The sequence below is a fragment of the Carlito syrichta genome, unplaced genomic scaffold (assembly GCF_000164805.1).
Source record: "Carlito syrichta isolate Samal-C Ts95f unplaced genomic scaffold, Tarsius_syrichta-2.0.1 Scaffold308899, whole genome shotgun sequence".
NCBI lineage: Eukaryota > Metazoa > Chordata > Mammalia > Primates > Tarsiidae > Carlito > Carlito syrichta.
The window spans coordinates 89,712-108,259 of record NW_007252995.1 but is presented as its reverse complement, the minus strand read 5'-3'; the positions used below and the strand labels follow the sequence as shown (position 1 = coordinate 108,259).

General features: G+C 40.6%; 1 protein-coding gene across 2 annotated transcripts in view; it reads left to right on the top strand.

Annotated features, from left to right (window-relative positions):
- MTRF1 (mitochondrial translation release factor 1) overlaps nucleotides 1-18,548 on the top strand; it is a 51,620-nt gene that overhangs the window by 20,084 nt on the left and 12,988 nt on the right. For both annotated transcript variants that reach the window (XM_008066381.2, XM_008066382.1), the window contains 2 exons: nucleotides 8,910-9,082; nucleotides 13,292-13,409. In XM_008066381.2, the coding sequence (XP_008064572.1) occupies nucleotides 8,910-9,082; nucleotides 13,292-13,409 (291 nt within the window). The remainder of the gene's footprint in view (nucleotides 1-8,909; nucleotides 9,083-13,291; nucleotides 13,410-18,548) is intronic.

Sequence of the window (18,548 nt, the reverse complement as noted above, 5' to 3'; positions counted from 1 at the left end):
GAAAAGGAAGCTTAAACAAAACTTAAAAGTTTTCTATGAATGCTTATTACTGTTTAAATCTTTTCAATAGAAATTGTATCGTCTTAAATGTATGTTTTATCCAAACAAGTCTATTCTAAAAATCAAATAGTAGCTGTCACACTCTTGGATAATGGGCTGCACGGTTACCATGACAATGACCTCGGGCTGAAGCAAACGGAGTTCCGGCATGTAACAAAACTAGAAAAACGTCCTGCCTGGCTAGGGGCAGGGCAATAAAACTATTATGATAATTTAGTTTCTAATCTTAATCCTAGGAGAAACAGCTTTCCAAAGCTGACTAACCAGTCTACCAGGAAATAGAAGTTAAAAAATATCTAGAAAGAAGTGAAACTTAGAAAGACAGAGAAAAATAATTCTGCTATGCACTTTCCATCAGGTGTATTGAGATTTACTTATAAGTTTTACTGCCATGTATGCACACTGGTCACTAATCACACGCCAATATATAGGTATAACTGATATCCTATGTCAGAGGCGATCTTCCAGATGGGCCTTTACAGGCCTCAGCCATGTAGCTATAGATGTTGGCTCCCAACAGATTAGTATAAGCTTAATCAGGTGGCTCCAACTGCAGCTGGTGTACCAGATGTGGTTTCATTGCTTGAGCAAATTAACAAATCCCCTGGTACAGCTATTGATGTGACAAATGCCTTTGTCCCCATGCTTGTCAATAAGGGCCACTAGAAGCAGTTTGCTTTCATCTGACAAGGCCAGCAGTACATCTTCCCCGTCCTACTTTAGGGATGTGTCAACTTTCCAGCCCTGTGTCACAGTTTAGTACATAGGGACCTTGACAGCCTTTTTCTTCCACAATATATCACACTGGTCTAGGAAAGCCAATCACGTAGTTCTAGTTATTACTGATACTTGTCAACAGTCAGATGTCAGCGCTGTACTGAATAGTCTACGTGTGTTTATCCCAGTTATTCCTCAAAAAGCACTTGGAAAGTAAGTTGAATTTCAAGGGTATGTCATATGCCTGTATATTCCTTGAGGCATTACTCATATAATCTGCAATATGAATGGCTCCCCCTTCAGGTGTGCAGTGCTAGGCCCTAGTTGTGTATTATTTATTATTATTATTATTTACAAATAAGGAAACCAAAGCATGGACAAGTTAAGTAAATTGGCTGTGGGCACACAGCTAGGAAGAGGAAAAGCTTGAAGTTGAACCCAGGAAGCTCAGCAGTGACTCTGTTAATCTCTATAGTAAAGTCACAGTCTTCTCTTTCGCAGCTCTTTTTTTTTTTTTTTTTGAGTTGGAGTCTCACTCTGTCGCCCAGACTGGAGTGCAGTGGCCGCTCCCTCGACCCGTTGGGCTCCGGCGATTCTTCTGCCTCAGCCTTCCAAGTAGCCGGAATTACAGGCATGCACTACCACGCCCGGCTGATTTTTTGATTTATTGTAGAGATGAGGTCTCGCTGCCCAGGCAGGTCTCGAACCCATGGGCTCAGGCAATCCATTCACCTCAGCCTCCCAAAGGCGCGGGATTACAGGCTGAGCCTCCGAGCCCGGCTCTTTCGCAGTTCTTATAAGTGTAAGTAATTGTAAGTAAAGGAGGTGGGGCAATAATTTTAAAAGTATAATGTGTTTACGAAATAAGGAATTAAAATGTGTTATGTCTTCACTCTGTTTTAGTTACCAGATATCTTTCATAGTATAGCCATCTTACCACACAGAGTGTGAATGTTAAATGATTAGCTTTTTCATATCATCTGTCTCCTAAATGCATGTCAACCTCTTTATTTAGTATTCAAGATCTATCTATTGCTGGAGGAATACCAGCTGTGTTATACTTATTAAGAGACAATATGTCAATCACTGATAAGATACCTTGCTAAGACATTTTCAAGGGTAATCTAAAACTATACCCAATTTTTGTCTAACATGCTGACTTTAGAAAATAGGATTTACTGTATCTTCATTAGCATATTAGGAAAATGGCAGCTGCAGTGACAACATAGTTTTTAGTCTCTCTGAATCCATGTGAAAGCACACAGAGCAACTAGATAGCCACACCCAAAACCCACAAACAGCATTTTCACTAGCACTAATTGCAAGATATCTGCACAAAACTCCAGAATATAAGAGTAGACCGGGTGTGGTGGCCAATGCCTGTAATTCCAGCACTTTGGGAGGCAGAGGTGAGAGGATTACCTGAGCCCAAGGGTTCGATACCATTCTGGGCAACTTGATGAGATCTCATCTCTACAATAAATAAAAAAAAATTAACTGGGTGTGGCAGTGCACCTGTCCTCCTAGCTACTTGGATGGCTGAGGTGGAAAGATTGCCTGAGCCCAGTGAGCTGAGCCTGCAGTAGGTGTGAGCATGCCACTGTACTCCAGCCTGGGCAACAGAGTGAGATGCAGACTCAAAAAAAGTAAAAATAAAGTAAGGGGGGCAAACCACCAATAGCCATGGAGCCTGCATGGCATTAGCATCTGTGCAGAAGGAAGCAATGGAGTGGCATCTGACACATCTGGAAACTAGAGATCTCCCAAACAACAAATGGTTATTCTCTGGAATTTGGGGGCCTGTTATGATAATGAGCTGAAACTGGTAGGAGGTTTTCCCTCTCCAGTAGTGATTGGGTGTTCAGATCTTTGATAAGAAACTCTAAAGAGGCTGGAGGATTCTAGCACCCATGATCTCTGAAAACAGAGCTGCCAGGGCTCCCTTCTAAAACAGAGCCCCACACTGATGGGAAACTGCTGGGTGTAGAATAAAAATTGACCAGGGCATGGGTAAAGAAGGAGGAAGAAAAAAGAAAGTCAGGGAGAACAGCCAGGAAGTATCAGAAAGCAGGTTGCTGTTTATTTGCACATTATACAGAGCTACAAAAAAGAAAGCTCTGTGAAGTTAGAAAAGCTTTCCTGGACTCAACCTCATTCTGAAATTTAAGAACAAGTAATTTCACACAAAAAGAAGCCATAGAAAAGTATTAAGATCAAATTCCATACAAAGTTTCATGAGAGTAAGAAGCAGAATAATATCCCTATAGACACTGGAAAGATGTGTCTACAAAACAGATCAAAATTATAATCTACTGTTTCAAAACAAGTTAAAAAGACATTAAGAAAACAATATGAGGTGTGAAATTACCTTATAACTCAGGATTAGAAATGAAGTGACAGGCCAGGCATGGTGGCTCACACCTGTAATCTTATTGCTTTGGGAGACTGAGGTGGGAGTATGGGTTGAGGCCAGAAGTTCCAGACCAACCTCAGCAACATAGCAAGACCCAGTCACTTCAAAAATTTAAAAAAAAAAAAGTTGAGACTGAGGTGAGTGGATTGCCTGAGCCCATGGATTCGAGACCCACCTGGGCAACTTGGCGAGACCTCATCTCTACAATAAATCAAAAATTAGCTGGGCGTGGTAGCGCACGCCTGTAATTCTGGCTACTCGGAAGGCTGAGGCGGAAGGATCGCCAGAGCCCAGCAGGTCGAGGCTGCGGTGGCCGGGAGCGGCCACTGCACTCCAGTCTGGGCGACAGAGTGAGACTCCAACTCAAAAAAAAAAAAAGTTGACCAGGTATGGTGGCACCCATTTGTAGTCCCAGCCACAAAGGAGGCTAAGGTAGGGGAACTGCTTGAGCCAAGAAGGTTGAGGTTGCAGTGAGCTACGGTTGGGCCACTGCCTTACAGCCTGGGCAACAAAGCAAGACTCTGTCTTTTAAAGAAAAGGAAATGAAATGAAAGACTCAGGAAAGAATTCGAAATAAATAAAAATCATTTTAGAAATGAATAAACCAGAAGTAGCATATAGGCAGATAAACAACACTTAATGCCTTAAGAAAGCAGTGTCAAAAAGAGATAAATGTTTTTGAAACTAAAAATAAATGGTGAGAAACCAAGGAGAGAGGATTGCCTGAGCCCGCGGGTTCGAGACCCGCCTAGGCAACTTGGCGAGACCTCACCTCTACAATAAATAAAAAAATTAGCCAGGTCTGGTAGTACGTGCCTGTAGTTCTAGCTACTTGGAAGGCTGAGGTGGAAGGATCACCTGAGCCCAGCATGTCGAAGCTGCGGTGGCCAGGAGCGTGCCATTGCCCTCCAGTCTGGATGACAGAGTGAGACTCCAACTCAAAAAAAAAAGATAAAAAGGAGTGAAGAAAAATGACATATTAATTAGAGGCAAGAAGATTGATTACATGATAGAATGAGTCAGAGCAGATATTTGTTACCTATTGCTGTATAACAAATTACCCAAAACTCAGCAGATTGAAAGCCACAAACAATTTTTCAGTCTCACAATTTATGAGGATCAGGGGTCAGGGAGATGCTTTCCTGAGTGATTCTGACCCAGGGTCTCTCATGAGGTTGTAGTCAAGCTGTTGGGTGGAGCTGTCGTCACCTCAACGCTTGACTGGGGCTTAAAGGTCTGCTTCCAAGCTCACTCACGTAGTAGGTGGCAAATACCAGTTTCTCACCACAAAAACCCTCTCCGTGGCAGTGTTCACAACACAGCAACCTGTTTGTGCCAAGTGAATGAAGCAAGAAAGTAAGCCAGTTCTCAGGATGGAAGCCACAGTTCTTTATAGTTTAATCTCAGTAGTATCTCCTCTGCTGGATGCTACTCATCAAATAGGCCAACTGGGAGGGAACGATAAGGGTGTGAATACCAAGAGACAAGGGTCATGGGGGGCCACATTTGAGGCTGCCTATGGCAAATACTAACATCTATATGTCAAGAAAACTCCTCTGAAATAGAAAAAAAGATTTGAAACCACATATTTAAAGAACACATCTGAAAATATCCAATTAAAATTACCAAAACTAAGACATATTCTGATAAAATTATAAAGGAAAGAAAATTATATTTTTGTCAGGCTTTTCAATACCAACAGTTTGTGCCAGAAAAAGATGGAGATCACCAAAGGAAAGAAAGTTAAGGATTTTATAGTTAGCAAAACTGACTTGTAAGTATGTAGGGACAAACTGTTATCAATATGTAAAAAATCAGGAAATATTCTTCCCATGATTGCTTTCTGAGGAATCTACTAGAAAACAAGCTTCAGACAACAAAAAGGATAGGTATCAACATAAGGAGTAGAGGTGAGCATTAAATATGTGGTTACTTGTAGAACCAGAACTAGCTGAGGGCTGAGAAGGAAAGAATGTATTATACAAGAACCATATGTTCTGACAGTATAGATATAATACAGCCATTTGAAAAATGGGGCAAGGGCGGGCTCGGTGGCTCAGCCTGTAATCCCAGCACTTTGGGAGGCCAAGGCAAGTAGATTGCCTAAGCCTGGGCATTCGAGACCAGCCCAGGCAACTTGGCAAGACCTCATCTCTACAATAAATTTTAAAAATTACCCAAGCTTGGTAGTATGCGCCTGTAGTTCTAGCTACTTGGAAGGCTGAGGCGGATGGATTATCAGAGCCTAGCAGGTCAACGCTGGGGTGGCCATGAGCGTGCCACTGCACTCAAGCCTAGGCAATAGAGTGAGACTCCTACTCAAAAAAAAAAGAAAAGAAAAAGAAAAATGGGGAAAATAGGAAGAACATATGCAAAAAAGTTTTGTTTTTAGAATTGTATTGGTTATAGAATTAACATGGTTCTTTGAGACTGTTGTATGTGTAATATAGGATACAACAGATGCGTAATTATGGGATAATCTAATTCTAATATCCTCTCTGTCTTTGAGAGCCAAGATTCTTGGTATGGAAGAAAAGAGATAAAAGCGTAATAGAAAATATTTTGAAGCCTTGAATGTAAATAAGTATCATGCCAGGTGCCGTGGCTCACACCTGTAATCCCAACACTTTGGAAGGCCAAAGAAGGAGGATTGCTTGGGCCCAGGAGTTCGAGGCTAGTCTGGGCAACATGGTGAGACCTCATCTCTACAAAAACATTTTTAAAATAAGCCATACTTGGTGATATGTGCCTGCAGTCTCAGCTACTCAAGAGGCTGAGGCAGAAGGATCACCTAAGCTCAGGAGGTCAAGGCTGTGGTGAGCCATGATCTTGCCACTGCACTCCAGACTGGGTGACAAAGAGACCCCAACAAGTAGGTAAGGTCATGTAAAAATAAAAAGCAAATAAAGTAAAAGTCAAAAGTAATGTATAAAGTAAAATAAAATAAGATATTGCCAAAAACTGGGAGGGTCCAAGATTTGTACTCTACTTGCAAGCTAATGGATTAGCCTACCACAGTTTCATGGTCAGAGATGAAGGACAGTTATTTCTCAGAGCAGTAGCAGTAACCAGAGCATCAGCATTTTTGTGCTAGTTTCCTGAGCCCTAAATCCCACAGGGCAACAACTAAGAAGACTAGATGATATCCACCCACACAGTGGGTTGCATTACAAGAGAGGAACAGGGAGCTTAGGGAACTTGAGTCTTTTTTAAATGGGCAGTAATCATCCTGCCCATTGCTCTAGAAAGGGACACTATTTTCCAAAGCTGTGAGCAAACCTTTCTTTTTCTCTGGAGGGAGACATTATCTCCAAGCTGTTCACTATACAAACAACCTTAAAAAGATGTTCTAGCTGGGCTCGGTGGCTCAGCCTGTAATCCCGCACCTTGGGGAGGCTGAGGTGAGTGGATTGCCTGAGCCCGCGGGTTCGAGACCCGCCTGGGCAGCGAGACCTCATCTCTACAATAAATCAAAAAAAATCAGCCGGGCGTGGTAGCGTGCGCCTGTAATTCTGGCTACTCGGAAGGCTGAGGCGGAAGGATCGCCAGAGCCCAGCAGGCAACCGAGTGAAACTCGGTCTGGGCGACCAAGTGAAACTCCGACTCAAAAAAAAAAAAAGATGTTCTAGAACAAAAGGGCAGGCTATATGTTTTTTGCAAGCTGTGCAGAAGCACAAGAGACCCATAGAGAATTGTCTCCCAACATCAGTGGGAACTCATGAGGTATTTCCTATCTCTGTCCATTGAAATGGCATAGAAATAATGGCCAATCCAATAGTGGTGGATGCCTCTAGCACCCAAATTGTGATCTTGAAATGTTATTTTTTCTCTTAAAGGAATCAGGGCTCCTTGGAGAAATGACTGGTTCCAGATCTAGGGCAAGAAATATTCAACATTATCCTGAAACATCTTGTTATACCATAGTTAGGGGCATGTAAAAGGACCTCAGAAGTTAACCTGAAGAGTCATCTGTAGGCCAAAGATACAACAAGTTGAGCTTCAGTAATAATAATTGCAATTGATTAAAACATGTTAGATGTGTTTAATTCCTTGAGTTCATAATGATAATCTAAAAATTTTGTTGGTCATCTTCAGAGGATTTAAATAACTCCACTCAGAATATTGCAAAAACATATCTTGGTATTGGTAAAAACTAGTAAAGGAAATCAAGCATTTGCCCTGCTTTTCCTATACAACTGTATCACTTAATAATCAGATAATAGACAAGGGCAGGTGTCTCTTTGTAAGTGTATTTTAATTACAAGTGAGAAAGAAATGGCCGGGCACGGTGGCTCATGCCTATAATCCCAGCACTTTGGGAGGCCAAGGTGAGAGGACTGCCTGAGTCCACAAATTCGAGACCAGCCTGGGCAACTTGTTGAGACCTCATCTCTACAATAAACCAAAAAATTAGCTGGGAGTGATGGCACATGCCTGTAGTTCCAGCTACTTGGAAGACTGAGGCAGAAGGATCACCTGAGCCTAGCAGGTCAAGGCTGCAGTGGCCGTGAGCTTGGCACTGCACACCAGCCTGGGTGACAGAGTGAGACTCTGACTCAAAAAAAAAAAAAAAAAAGAAGAAGAAATTATAAAAGTAGACTATCACCATTTTATAACACGTGATGGATTAAGCATCAAAGGCTGCCAATACCACTGAAAAGAGAGACATCTAATATCATGCCTCCTGTACTCCTGTAGTCTTGCTGAGGGGCTCAAGCTGGTATCTGATCCAGGTTCTAGATCCAGCTGCCAAATTGCAGCTTATATGGAGGGCAGCAGACAGGGTGAACTGTACCAAGAGTATACAGTCAGCAAAACCAGACTGTTGGAATTTATACCAGTCATCAGCTCAAGTTCCTCAACAGATAATTTGTAGTAAATAAAATAAATGGATGGTGAATGTGTGGACTAAGAGACTTAAGACATATAAAAAAATTCAATGGGCAAGATAGAACTCTAATGTCTAGGGCTAAACATTTAGGTAATAACATTATAATATAGGAAAGAGTAAAAGTCAGGATGATTACTCATGGGGAAGGGAGAGGATGATGACTGGAAAAGGCACGTGAGAGGGTTCATGGGGTGACTAGCAAAGTTCTTTTTCTTGACCTGGGTAGTAGTCACTAAGCCATATATTTGAGTTGTGTGTTTTTTGTCTTCATATATTATTATATTATTAAAAAGATTTTTTTAAAACATGATAGATAGGAACAAGCTAGGCTAGGCATAAGATTTTTTTGTGATAGCTGTCCACTCTACAGATAAGAGATAACTTTCAGTAAACTCTTGAAAATATGGGAGGTCCTATAGAGTTACTCTACATTAGGAAATTATTCTATTATTGAGCATTGTTTTATATGTGACACCATATTAGCCTAAGACTGCACAGTAGTAGTTCAATGCAAAAAAATCCCAGTATTCTTTTTTGTTCTAATAATATCTTTTCCTTACTATAAAAATAAAACTTGTTAATTATAGAAAATTTAGAAATAAAAAACTACTGTCATTCTATTTCCCAGAGATAAACATAAATAACATTTCAGTATATTTCCTAGTATGTATCAATATATTTACAATGGGAAAATATAGTTTTGTACCTACTTCATGTGCTCATCTCAGGCTTTATACTCACATTCAGGTCTTAAATTGAGGACATTCAGGCTTCTGATCCCTTTCAAAATAAAATTCATTAATATTTCTGGATTTTTTTTCCCCCTAGGTGGACTACATCATGCAGCCGCCCGAATTTCTGGTGACAATGTCTATAAGCACTTGAAATATGAAGGTGGCATCCACCGAGTTCAGCGAATCCCTGAAGTGGGCCTGTCATCAAGAATGCAGCGTATTCACACAGGAACAATGTCAGTTATCATCCTTCCTCAACCAGATGAGGTAACTTCACCAGGAGGAACAGAAAATGCACACCATGTAAATGGGTATGATGCTGAGAAGCCTCAGCTTCTAGGAAGATCTGTTCTTTTTTTGGTTACAGATCAGACTGTATAGTCTCTAATGGAAAACTTTTAACTCTTTCCCAGGTAAAGTTGCCCCTTTCATCCCTGGCCAAGATGTTTTGATTTGTTTCATTTTAAATAGAAGTCACTTCTTTTCAAAACTAGAATCCTTTTTAAAATGTTGTTGATTAGGCCAGGCTCAGTGGCTCAGCCTGTAATTCCAGCACTTTGGGAGGCTGAAGCAAGTGGACTGCCTGAGCCTGTGGGTTCAAGACCAGCCCAGGCAACTTGGTGAGACCTTGTCCTACAACAAATCAAAAATTAGCTGGGCGCGGTAGTGCGCACCTGTAGTTCTGACAGAACTACCGCGCCCAGCTAATTTTTGATTTGTTGTAGGACAAGGTCTCACCAAGTTGCCTGGGCTGGGATCACCGGAGCCCAGTGAAAATTAGGAAATTAGGAAGCCACCATGCCTGGGTATAACTATTTTTTTTAAACCAGGATACCATTAGATTTCACACATCATAATTAGTTGTTATATTTCTTTTGTTTTGTTTTGTTTGAGTTGGAGTCTCACTCCGTCGTCCACACTAGAGTGCAATGGCCACTCCTGGCCACCACAGCCTCGACCTGCTGGTCTCAGGTGATCCTTCTGCCTCAGCCTTCCAAGTAGCTAGAACTACAGGCGTGTGCTACTACGCCCAGCTAATTTTTGATTTATTGTAGAGATGAGGTCTCACCAAGTTGCCCAGGCGGGTCTCGAACCCGCGGGCTCAGGCAACCCACTCACCTCAGCCTCCCAAAGCGCAGGATTACAGGCTGAGTCACTGAGCCCGGCAATTGTTACATTTCTTTAAGTCTGGAACAGTCTCCCAACTTTTTAAAAATGTCATTGGCTTTTTGAAGCATCTAGACCATTTGTATTGTACAATGTTCCACATTCTGGACTCCTGATTATTTATTCATGTCTTCATGGTACTCGTTAACATGTTCCTTTATTCCCTGTGTTATATTGAAGGTTATATCTAAATGTTCTGCTCCATCTGGGTTACACATTTTGAGTGCAAATACTTCATAGGTACAGATATGGTCTTGTTGCATCTTTTCAGAAGGCACATAATGTCAGATTGTCTACTTTTAATGTGGCTTAGTTTTGGCACTTAGTTAAGATGGTGACCACAAAAATACCTTAATTGTGAAAATATATTTTTCTCTTTGCAATTACTAAGCAATCTCTAGGGAACATATATCCTGTTTTCAAGCTTTTTATCTGTGGTTTTAACATCCATTGGTGATCCATGCCTGAGTCAATTATTTAGTTTAGGGTTGCAAGATCATGATTTTCTAATACTAACATTCTGTATACATTTACTAACTGGCATTGTTCCGTAAAGAACTTGCCTTCCTTCTACCTTCTCACTCCCCAAACCCCAGCCCCTTCCTAATTTCTTGCTTTCTTTCTCTTGTATTTGATTTCTTTATAAACTCATATATCAAGTTTCATATGTTGACCTCATTATAGACTGATGGATTTGTTTTCATTCAATTATTTATAGTCATTATTCCTTTTGATAGCCTAATATATAGTCCCAGAGTTGGCCTGGAGTAGCCTATGTAGGGTACTCCTTTTGTCTTTTTGAAATGATCCAGTCTTTGCTTTTTGGTACCATTAGATATCCCAAGCGCATTTGATATTCTCCTGCCTCAGCCAGGGAGTTAGCCTAGTTCATGTTAGTGGGGAATGTACCCAGAAATCAAGATCTGGGTAGCAGGGATACTCGTTAGTACTATAATATTGTTACTTCTAGACTCCTTCAGTGGATAGAGCTTGGAAATATATTTTTTCAAATGACAACTTCATATTATTATTACCAATTCAAATTTAACATTATAGAGATTTTTGTCCTCAATTTTATTTTTTATTTTTTGAGTTGGAGTCTCACTCTGTCACCCAGACTGGAGTGCAGTGGCCGCTCCCGGCCACCGCAGCCTCGACCTGCTGGGCTCCGGCGATCCTTCAGCCTCAGCCTTCCAAGTAGCCAGAACTACAGGCATGCACTACCACGCCCGGCTGATTTTTTGATTTATTGTAGAGATGAGGTCTCGCTGCCCAGGCGGGTCTCGAACCCGCGGGCTCAGGCAATCCACTCACCTCAGCCTCCCAAAGGCACAGGATTATAGGCTGAGCCACCGAGCCTGGCTGTCCTCAATTTTTTTAATTTTGTTTTTATATATCTTTTCACTTAGAACAAAACAAGATCTTGCTTTATAACCACTTTAATGTTTACTTATTTGCTTTATTATATTATATATAGAATAGTTTCAAAATTGCAATATCTGCATTACTAATAATAAACTACTCAGCAATGTTTAAGACTTTTGTTCTCTGAATATATTCTACCAAGAATGAATAGTTAGAACACTATGAACAAAGACCATCTGAAATAACTGTTTTCTGTGTGGTTATGTTGTCATTATGATAAATATTTTGGTGCATTTGTTTCTGTTTTTATTTAATTTTAGGATTTGATTTTCCACTTTAATTTTACTTTTTGTATATGTAAACATTTACATCTACAAATAAAAAATACAAAGTTTACTTGATTCAAAAATCAAAACCATAGAGTTATCTTACTTCTGTCTTTATTCCTTCCACCCCATTTTACCTACCCCGTTTTTGTTTTTTTTGTTTTTTTTTTTAGTTGGGGTCTCACTGTGTCACCCAGACTGGAGTGCAGTGGCATGATCACGGCTTATGATAGCCTCAACTTCCTGGGTCCAGGCGATCCTTCTGCCTCCGCCTTCCAATTACTGAGACTATAGGCATGCACCACCAGGCCCAGCTAATTTTTAAATTTTTTTTGTAGAGATGAAGTCCTCTATGTTGTTCAGACTGGTCTTGAACTCCAGGGCTCAAACAATCCTCCTGACTTGACCTCCCAAAGTGTTGGAATTGCAGGCATGAACCACCATGCCCTCCCAGATTATAATCTTTTTCTTTATTTCAATAGCTCTTGGGAATACAAACAGTTTTTGTTCTGGGCTTTAAGCATACCCACCACCCCTACCTGTGCACATTGTACCCTATAGGTGATTTTTCATCCCTCCCCCTTCAGATTTTTTTATATCCTAAAAATAACCTATTCTGGTAGATTATCTTTATTTTAATTTCCTTTAATTTTATTTTTTGAGTCAGAGTTTCTCTCTGTTACCCAGGCTGCAGTGCTCACAGCCACTGCAGCCTTGGCCCACTGGGTTCAGGAGATCCATCTGCCTCAGCCTCCCAAGTAGCTGGAACTATAGACACACACCACCATGCCTGGCTAATTTTTTTATTTATTGTAGGACAAGGTCTTTCCCAGGTTGCCCAGGCTGGTCTTGAACCCCTGAATTCAGGCAATCCTCTCGCCTCCACCTCCCAGAGTGCTGGGATTATAGGCATGAGTCACCATGCCCAACATCTTTATTTTACATAAGATAAAATTAGGCATAGACGTGTCCTATGACTTGCCTGAGACCACTCCACTAACAGGTGGCAAAGCTGGAATTCAAACCCCATCCAGCTGTCCCCCAGAGCCAGAGCTTCTTGCGCTGCACTGCCCTCTCCCCTAAATCTCCATTCTCTGGTCATCTCTGTGGGAGAGCTGAAACCAAGAAGTCAGAGTGTCACTTTGTCCTACTTAACTGGGAATGTGTAAATGTGGAAGAATTCAGATTTCTCATTGCTCTGTGCATGTCTGCAAATGACTGAAAGTGCTGCAGTGAAAGACTGTGAAAGTGATTTGGGGATACAAATAAATTTTAGTGAGTGGGCAAATTTGCAAATAGGGATTCTGAAATAATGAGAATCAACGATATGTAGTACATATGCATATGTATTTTATATATATTTTGTATGTTCTATTTCATGCAACTGTGGGATGGTGGATGATGAATCTTTTGAAAGATTGCACAACTCAGTGATCTTATAACATCCTAAGTCAGTGTTAAAAAAATAGCATCCATTTGGAATAGGGAGTTTATGGCTCTTTCTTTGGTGTAAGTTATTTCCTTTAGTCTAGTAGTTATGACATATCTTAACATAAAACAGAATTTTAGTATTGAAGGATTCTTGAAGTGTAGAATTATGCCATGCCATTTGTTCTAGGTAGATGTGAAGCTGGACCCCAAAGATTTACGAATAGATACATTTCGAGCCAAAGGAGCAGGAGGGCAGCATGTTAATACAACAGATAGTGCGGTCAGACTTGTTCACATCCCCACAGGTATGTGAGTTCCTTGGCTTTTAGACTTTTAAAGGTTTTTTTTCCATCTTATAAAACAATTCTGCATTTGGAAGGAAATAGACCTATATTAGTCTTCTGTCCAGTTCCTTGCACAGTCCTTTAAAGATGTCACTGGGGTTGTGGATCGGAGGTCCCTATTGTGTGGAAAAGGTACCTCTCTCAAAGGATGCAAACAGCAAGCAGACCTATTCAGAGAAGCTTCCCAGGTATGTGGACGGGGTGAGCTGGCAGAGGTGCTCTAGTCTTAGCACAGTTGTAACACAGGAGCACAGTTGGACATGCAGCTGCTGTTGATCCTCTGGCACCTTGTAGATTGACTGCCAGCTCTATTAGGTTCTGCTGCATTCATGCTTTAATTTTGAGTATTGGTAATTTCGGTATACTGTGAAGTCATTTTGCAACACTTAATGTGATTTTAAATATTTCTTTCACTTTTCAGATTAAATGTTTTTTACTTTTAAACTTTTCTTTTAAAAATTAACTTTTACATTCCATGTGATGGTTTTAAAAGTCCAATGGTAAAGCCCTATAACAAAAAACAGCAGCAGCCTAGACCCCCGCTCCTTCTACCCTAAATTCCCATTTCCTGGAGATAACCCTGTCACATTCTTTATCTCCCCTTCTCTAGCTGTAAAGTAATAATAACTCTTTTAGGTATTTTTTTCTGGTAATTACCTCAGTATTTCTAAATCATAGTCGGTGTTCTTATCAATTAATTATAAATATCATGTTTACTTCTTATTTTGATAGATGAGAATTTTGCCTCTCTTATATACTTTCTTTTCCACTTTGAAATATTTATATTTTGGTAAAATCAATCTCCACTGTTTTCAGATAATGGACAGATAGTGTTCACTGTTGAACCAAGTAGTATATAGTACTGTGGTTTCATTATCTAGAGTTAGTGATTATATCATTGCTTTTTTACTTGCTTTTCTCTGACTCTAAGTCTTCCTACATCTTCTAAAAACTGTAGAATGAAATCAGTCTTTTTTTGGACGAATGCTTACTGGAGACTCCCCAGCAGCACTTCCATTATCTTGCTCAAGTCTGAATGAGTTGCTGTCTCTTCTTGGTCACCAGTGATTGGGGAACTCCCTTCATCTCTATTCTGTGTTGGATCCTATTGTTTCTTAGATTTCATATCATCTTCTCTTAGTTTATTCCTCATTTTAGCAAAACTTGTCTTTAAGCAGCTTTCTGAGAAAAGATTCATGAGATGTAATTATTTTGAAAATAATTACATCTGAAAATAACTTTATCCTAACTTCACACTTCATTAATTATTCATTGGTTGGAAATAATTTCCATTTGGAACAATGAAGGTTTTTTCTTTGTGTGTGTGTGTGTGTATGTGTGTGTATTGGAGTCTCACTCCGTCACCCAGGCTGGAGTGCAGTGGCATGACCTGCTGGGCTTAAGTGATCCTTCCACCTCAGCCTTCTAGACGCATGCCATCACACCTGGCTAGTTTTTGTGATTTATTTAGAGATGAGGTCTCACCAAGTTGCCCAGGTTGATCTCGAACTCCCAGGCTCAGGCAATCCTCTTGCCTGAGCCTCCCAAAGTGCTGGGATTACAGGCTGAGCTACCATGCCCAGCCGAGGTTTTTTCATTCTTTGTATTTTTTGCTTTCACTTTGGAGACTCGTGTCTTTCAGTTCTAAAATACTTTCTTCAGTAGTTTCTTACACCTTTTCTTTGTTCTTCCTGGAATTTCTATTAGTCAGATGTTAGACTTGGATTTATTATTTAATTTTCTTTTTTCTCATATTGTCACTGTGTTTTAGTTCTTTTTTCAACTCTTTTACTTTATTTTTTTAATGTATTATTTTTTTAAAAGTCCCATACTTTAAAAAAAAGTTTGAGAGCTCTTTATTTTTATTCTATTATTATTATTTAACTCAGGATCTCACGCTGACACCCAGGCCAGAGTGCAGTGGCACCAACACAGCTCACTACAGCCTTGACCTCCTTGGGCTCAGGCAGTCCTTCCACCTCAACCTCCCAAGTTGCTGGAACTACAGGCACTTGGCGCTACACCAAGCTATTTTTTTTATTTTTTGTAGAGGTGAGGTCTTACTTTGTTATGTAGGCTAGTCACCAACTTCTGGGCTCAAGCAGTTTTCCCTCCTTGGCCTCCCAGAGTGCTGGTATTACAGGCTTGAACCACTGCACCTGACCTGAGATCTCTTTCAAAATTGTCTCTTTTTCATAGTATTCTTTTATTATTTTGTTGATACATATTTCTTTTTTTATAGCTCAAGTATATTTACTTAGTTTCCCCGAAGTTTTCTTCTGCTTCCTAAAGTATCTCTGTTTCATCTGGGTTTATTTTTTATTTGTTTCTGTCTTTTGTGTTGGAAATTTCTAGGACTCCTTGGCTATCTATACATAATTAAGTGTGAGGTTCTAAAAACTCTCAGTACACTTTTCCATATATCCCCTAGAGAGTTCCACTAAAGAGCAGCTAGATGATTAATCTGTTTCCTTATTAGGGACCCCAAATTTCAGTATTTATAGTCAGTGTTATAGTAGTTTTTTTTCTCCTGAAAAGGATCTTCAGGGTACACCTGAGAACAAGGTCAGGGTCTCACTTTCCAATAGCATCTCTTAATCTTCATGTTTCAGGTCCATGCCCCACACTTGGCAGCCTTTGTAACTAGTCCAAGTCCAAAACTTCTCTGATTTAATTTCTAAAAACATAATTCCCATCTTCTGCAGACTGAGGGAGGGGACTAGAGGCTCTATTTGTTATACAGACTTTCTGTATTTCGTTTCTAGTCCCTCAACCCTGACTTATGAAATACTTAGTGCCTCAATTTCTGAGCCTTTCTGGCACTCAGCAGGGTAAATTGGCTGGTTTCTGGTCAGCATCTCCCACTACAGGAAGTTAAGTTTCACCTTCACCATTCTTTCATTAATGTTCTGTCTTTATACCTTGTGTTTAGGGATTATATACATCACCTAGTTTTATTTCAGATGGAGTTCGTTTTCCGTTCTTGTTGTTTTACTATTTGTTTTAAGATGGGTCTTGCTATGATGCCCAGACTGGTCGTGAACTCCTGGACTCAAGCAATCCTCTTGCACTCAAGCAATCCTCTTGCTTCAGTCTCCCATCTAGCTGGAATTACAAGCATAAACCACCACACCTGGATAGTATGATTTTTTTTTTTTTGAGTTGGAGTCTCACTCTGTCGCCCAGACTGGAGTGCAGTGGCTGCTTCCGGCCACCGCAGCCTCGAACTGTTGGGCTCCAGCGATCCTTCCGCCTTAGTCTTCCAAGTAACCGGAATTACAGGCAAGTGCTACCATGCCCGGCTGATTTTTTGATTTATGGTAGAGATGAGGTCTCGCTGCCCAGACGGGTCTCGAACCCACGGGCTCAGGCAGTCCACTCACCTCAGCCTCCCAAAGGCGTGGGATTACAGGCTGAGCCACTGAGCCCGGCTGTATGATTTTTTTAAAAAGAAAGAGGAGGCCATTTTTCAGCCAATTATAATTGATTACATTGTTTGTTATACAACCTCAATATTCAATCATAGGATGATTTTATAGTTGCTCTTGTTTTCTTTATTGATTTTTATTCCATAAAAAACTGTGAAAAAAAAAACTTAGAATATATACATGAGCAAAAGAACATAAAAAGTTCATAATAATATCTCATAACTATTGTTGGTATATATATTTGGTATATATTCTTTTACATTATTTTCTATACATATAAAAATATATCATTTTGACTGGGCGCAGTGGCTCACACCTATAATCCCAGTACTTTGGGAGGCCCAGGTGAGAAGATTGTCTGAGCCTGTGGCTTCAAGACTAGCCTGGGCAACTTGGCAAGACCTCATCCCTACAATAAATCAAAAAAATTAGCTGGTTATGGGTGGCGCGTGCCTGTAGTTCCAGCTACTTGGAAGGCTGAGGCGGATAGCCTGAGTCCAGCGGGTCGAGGCTGCAGTGGCCATGAGCGTGCTACTGTACTCCAGCCTGGGCAACAGAGTAAGACTCTGACTCAAAAAAATATATATATCATTTTCTCCAAAAAATGAGATTATGCTTTTGGTAGCTTTGCATAATTTACTTAAACAGTTCATAAACTATTGGATACTTAATGTTTCACTTAAACTCTTTATTGTTGGATATGATTCTGTTGTATAAGCTGTCCAGAACAATAATAATTAACTTTAGATGAATTAAAAATTAAATTGAGAAAAAAATAGGGTAAAAGGTGAACAAAATTCTGACAAAATTAACCAAAACACTTTAAGACATACTGTGAGATTAAAATATATCTCACAGTAGGGTCTCTAAAATGTTAAGTCAGGCCGGGCACGGTGACTCATGCATATAATCCTAGCACATTGGGAGGTCCAGGTGAGAGAATTGCCTGATCCCACAGGTTCGAGACCATCCTGGGCAACTTGACGTGACCTCATCTCTACAATAAACCAAAAAATTAGCCGGACTTGGTGGCATGTGCCTGTAGTTCCAGCTACTTGGAAGGCCGAGGCAGAAGGATCGCCTCAGCCCAGCAGGTTGAGGCTGTGCTGACTGTGAGCGTGCCACTGCATTCCAGCCTGGCAACAGAGCGAGACTCCAAAATAAGTAAACAAACAAACAAGTAAATAAAATGTTAACTCGCTCAATGGGAGTGTTTCTGGTTTGCAGTCTGGTGCCCTAAGAAAGATGCAAAGAATTACACAGAAGTTAGATTGGAAAATATAGTTTATTGAGAAAATAAATAAGAGAGAGAGAGGAGAGAGGAGAAGAGAGAGAGGGGGAGAGAGGAAATTCTCCCCAAGGTGGAGGAAGGGACCAAAGCCAGGAAACATGGTAGCCATAGCTCAGAGATCCATGTAGGAAAACCAGAGTTTAGCAAAGCAATGGCAGCTGGCTAGTAGAGGTAGAATGCTTTTAAACATTCCCCTTTGATGGGGGCAAGTTGTTAAGATGGTTTGGTGGTGGGCTGCTACACTTCATCACAAAGGGGCAGATAAGAGCAGGTACTAGCCGGGCTCGGTGGCTCAGCCTGTAATCCCGCGCCTTGGGAGGCGAGGTGAGTGGATTGCCTGAGCCTGCGGGTTCAAGACCAGCCTGGGCAACTTGGCGAGAC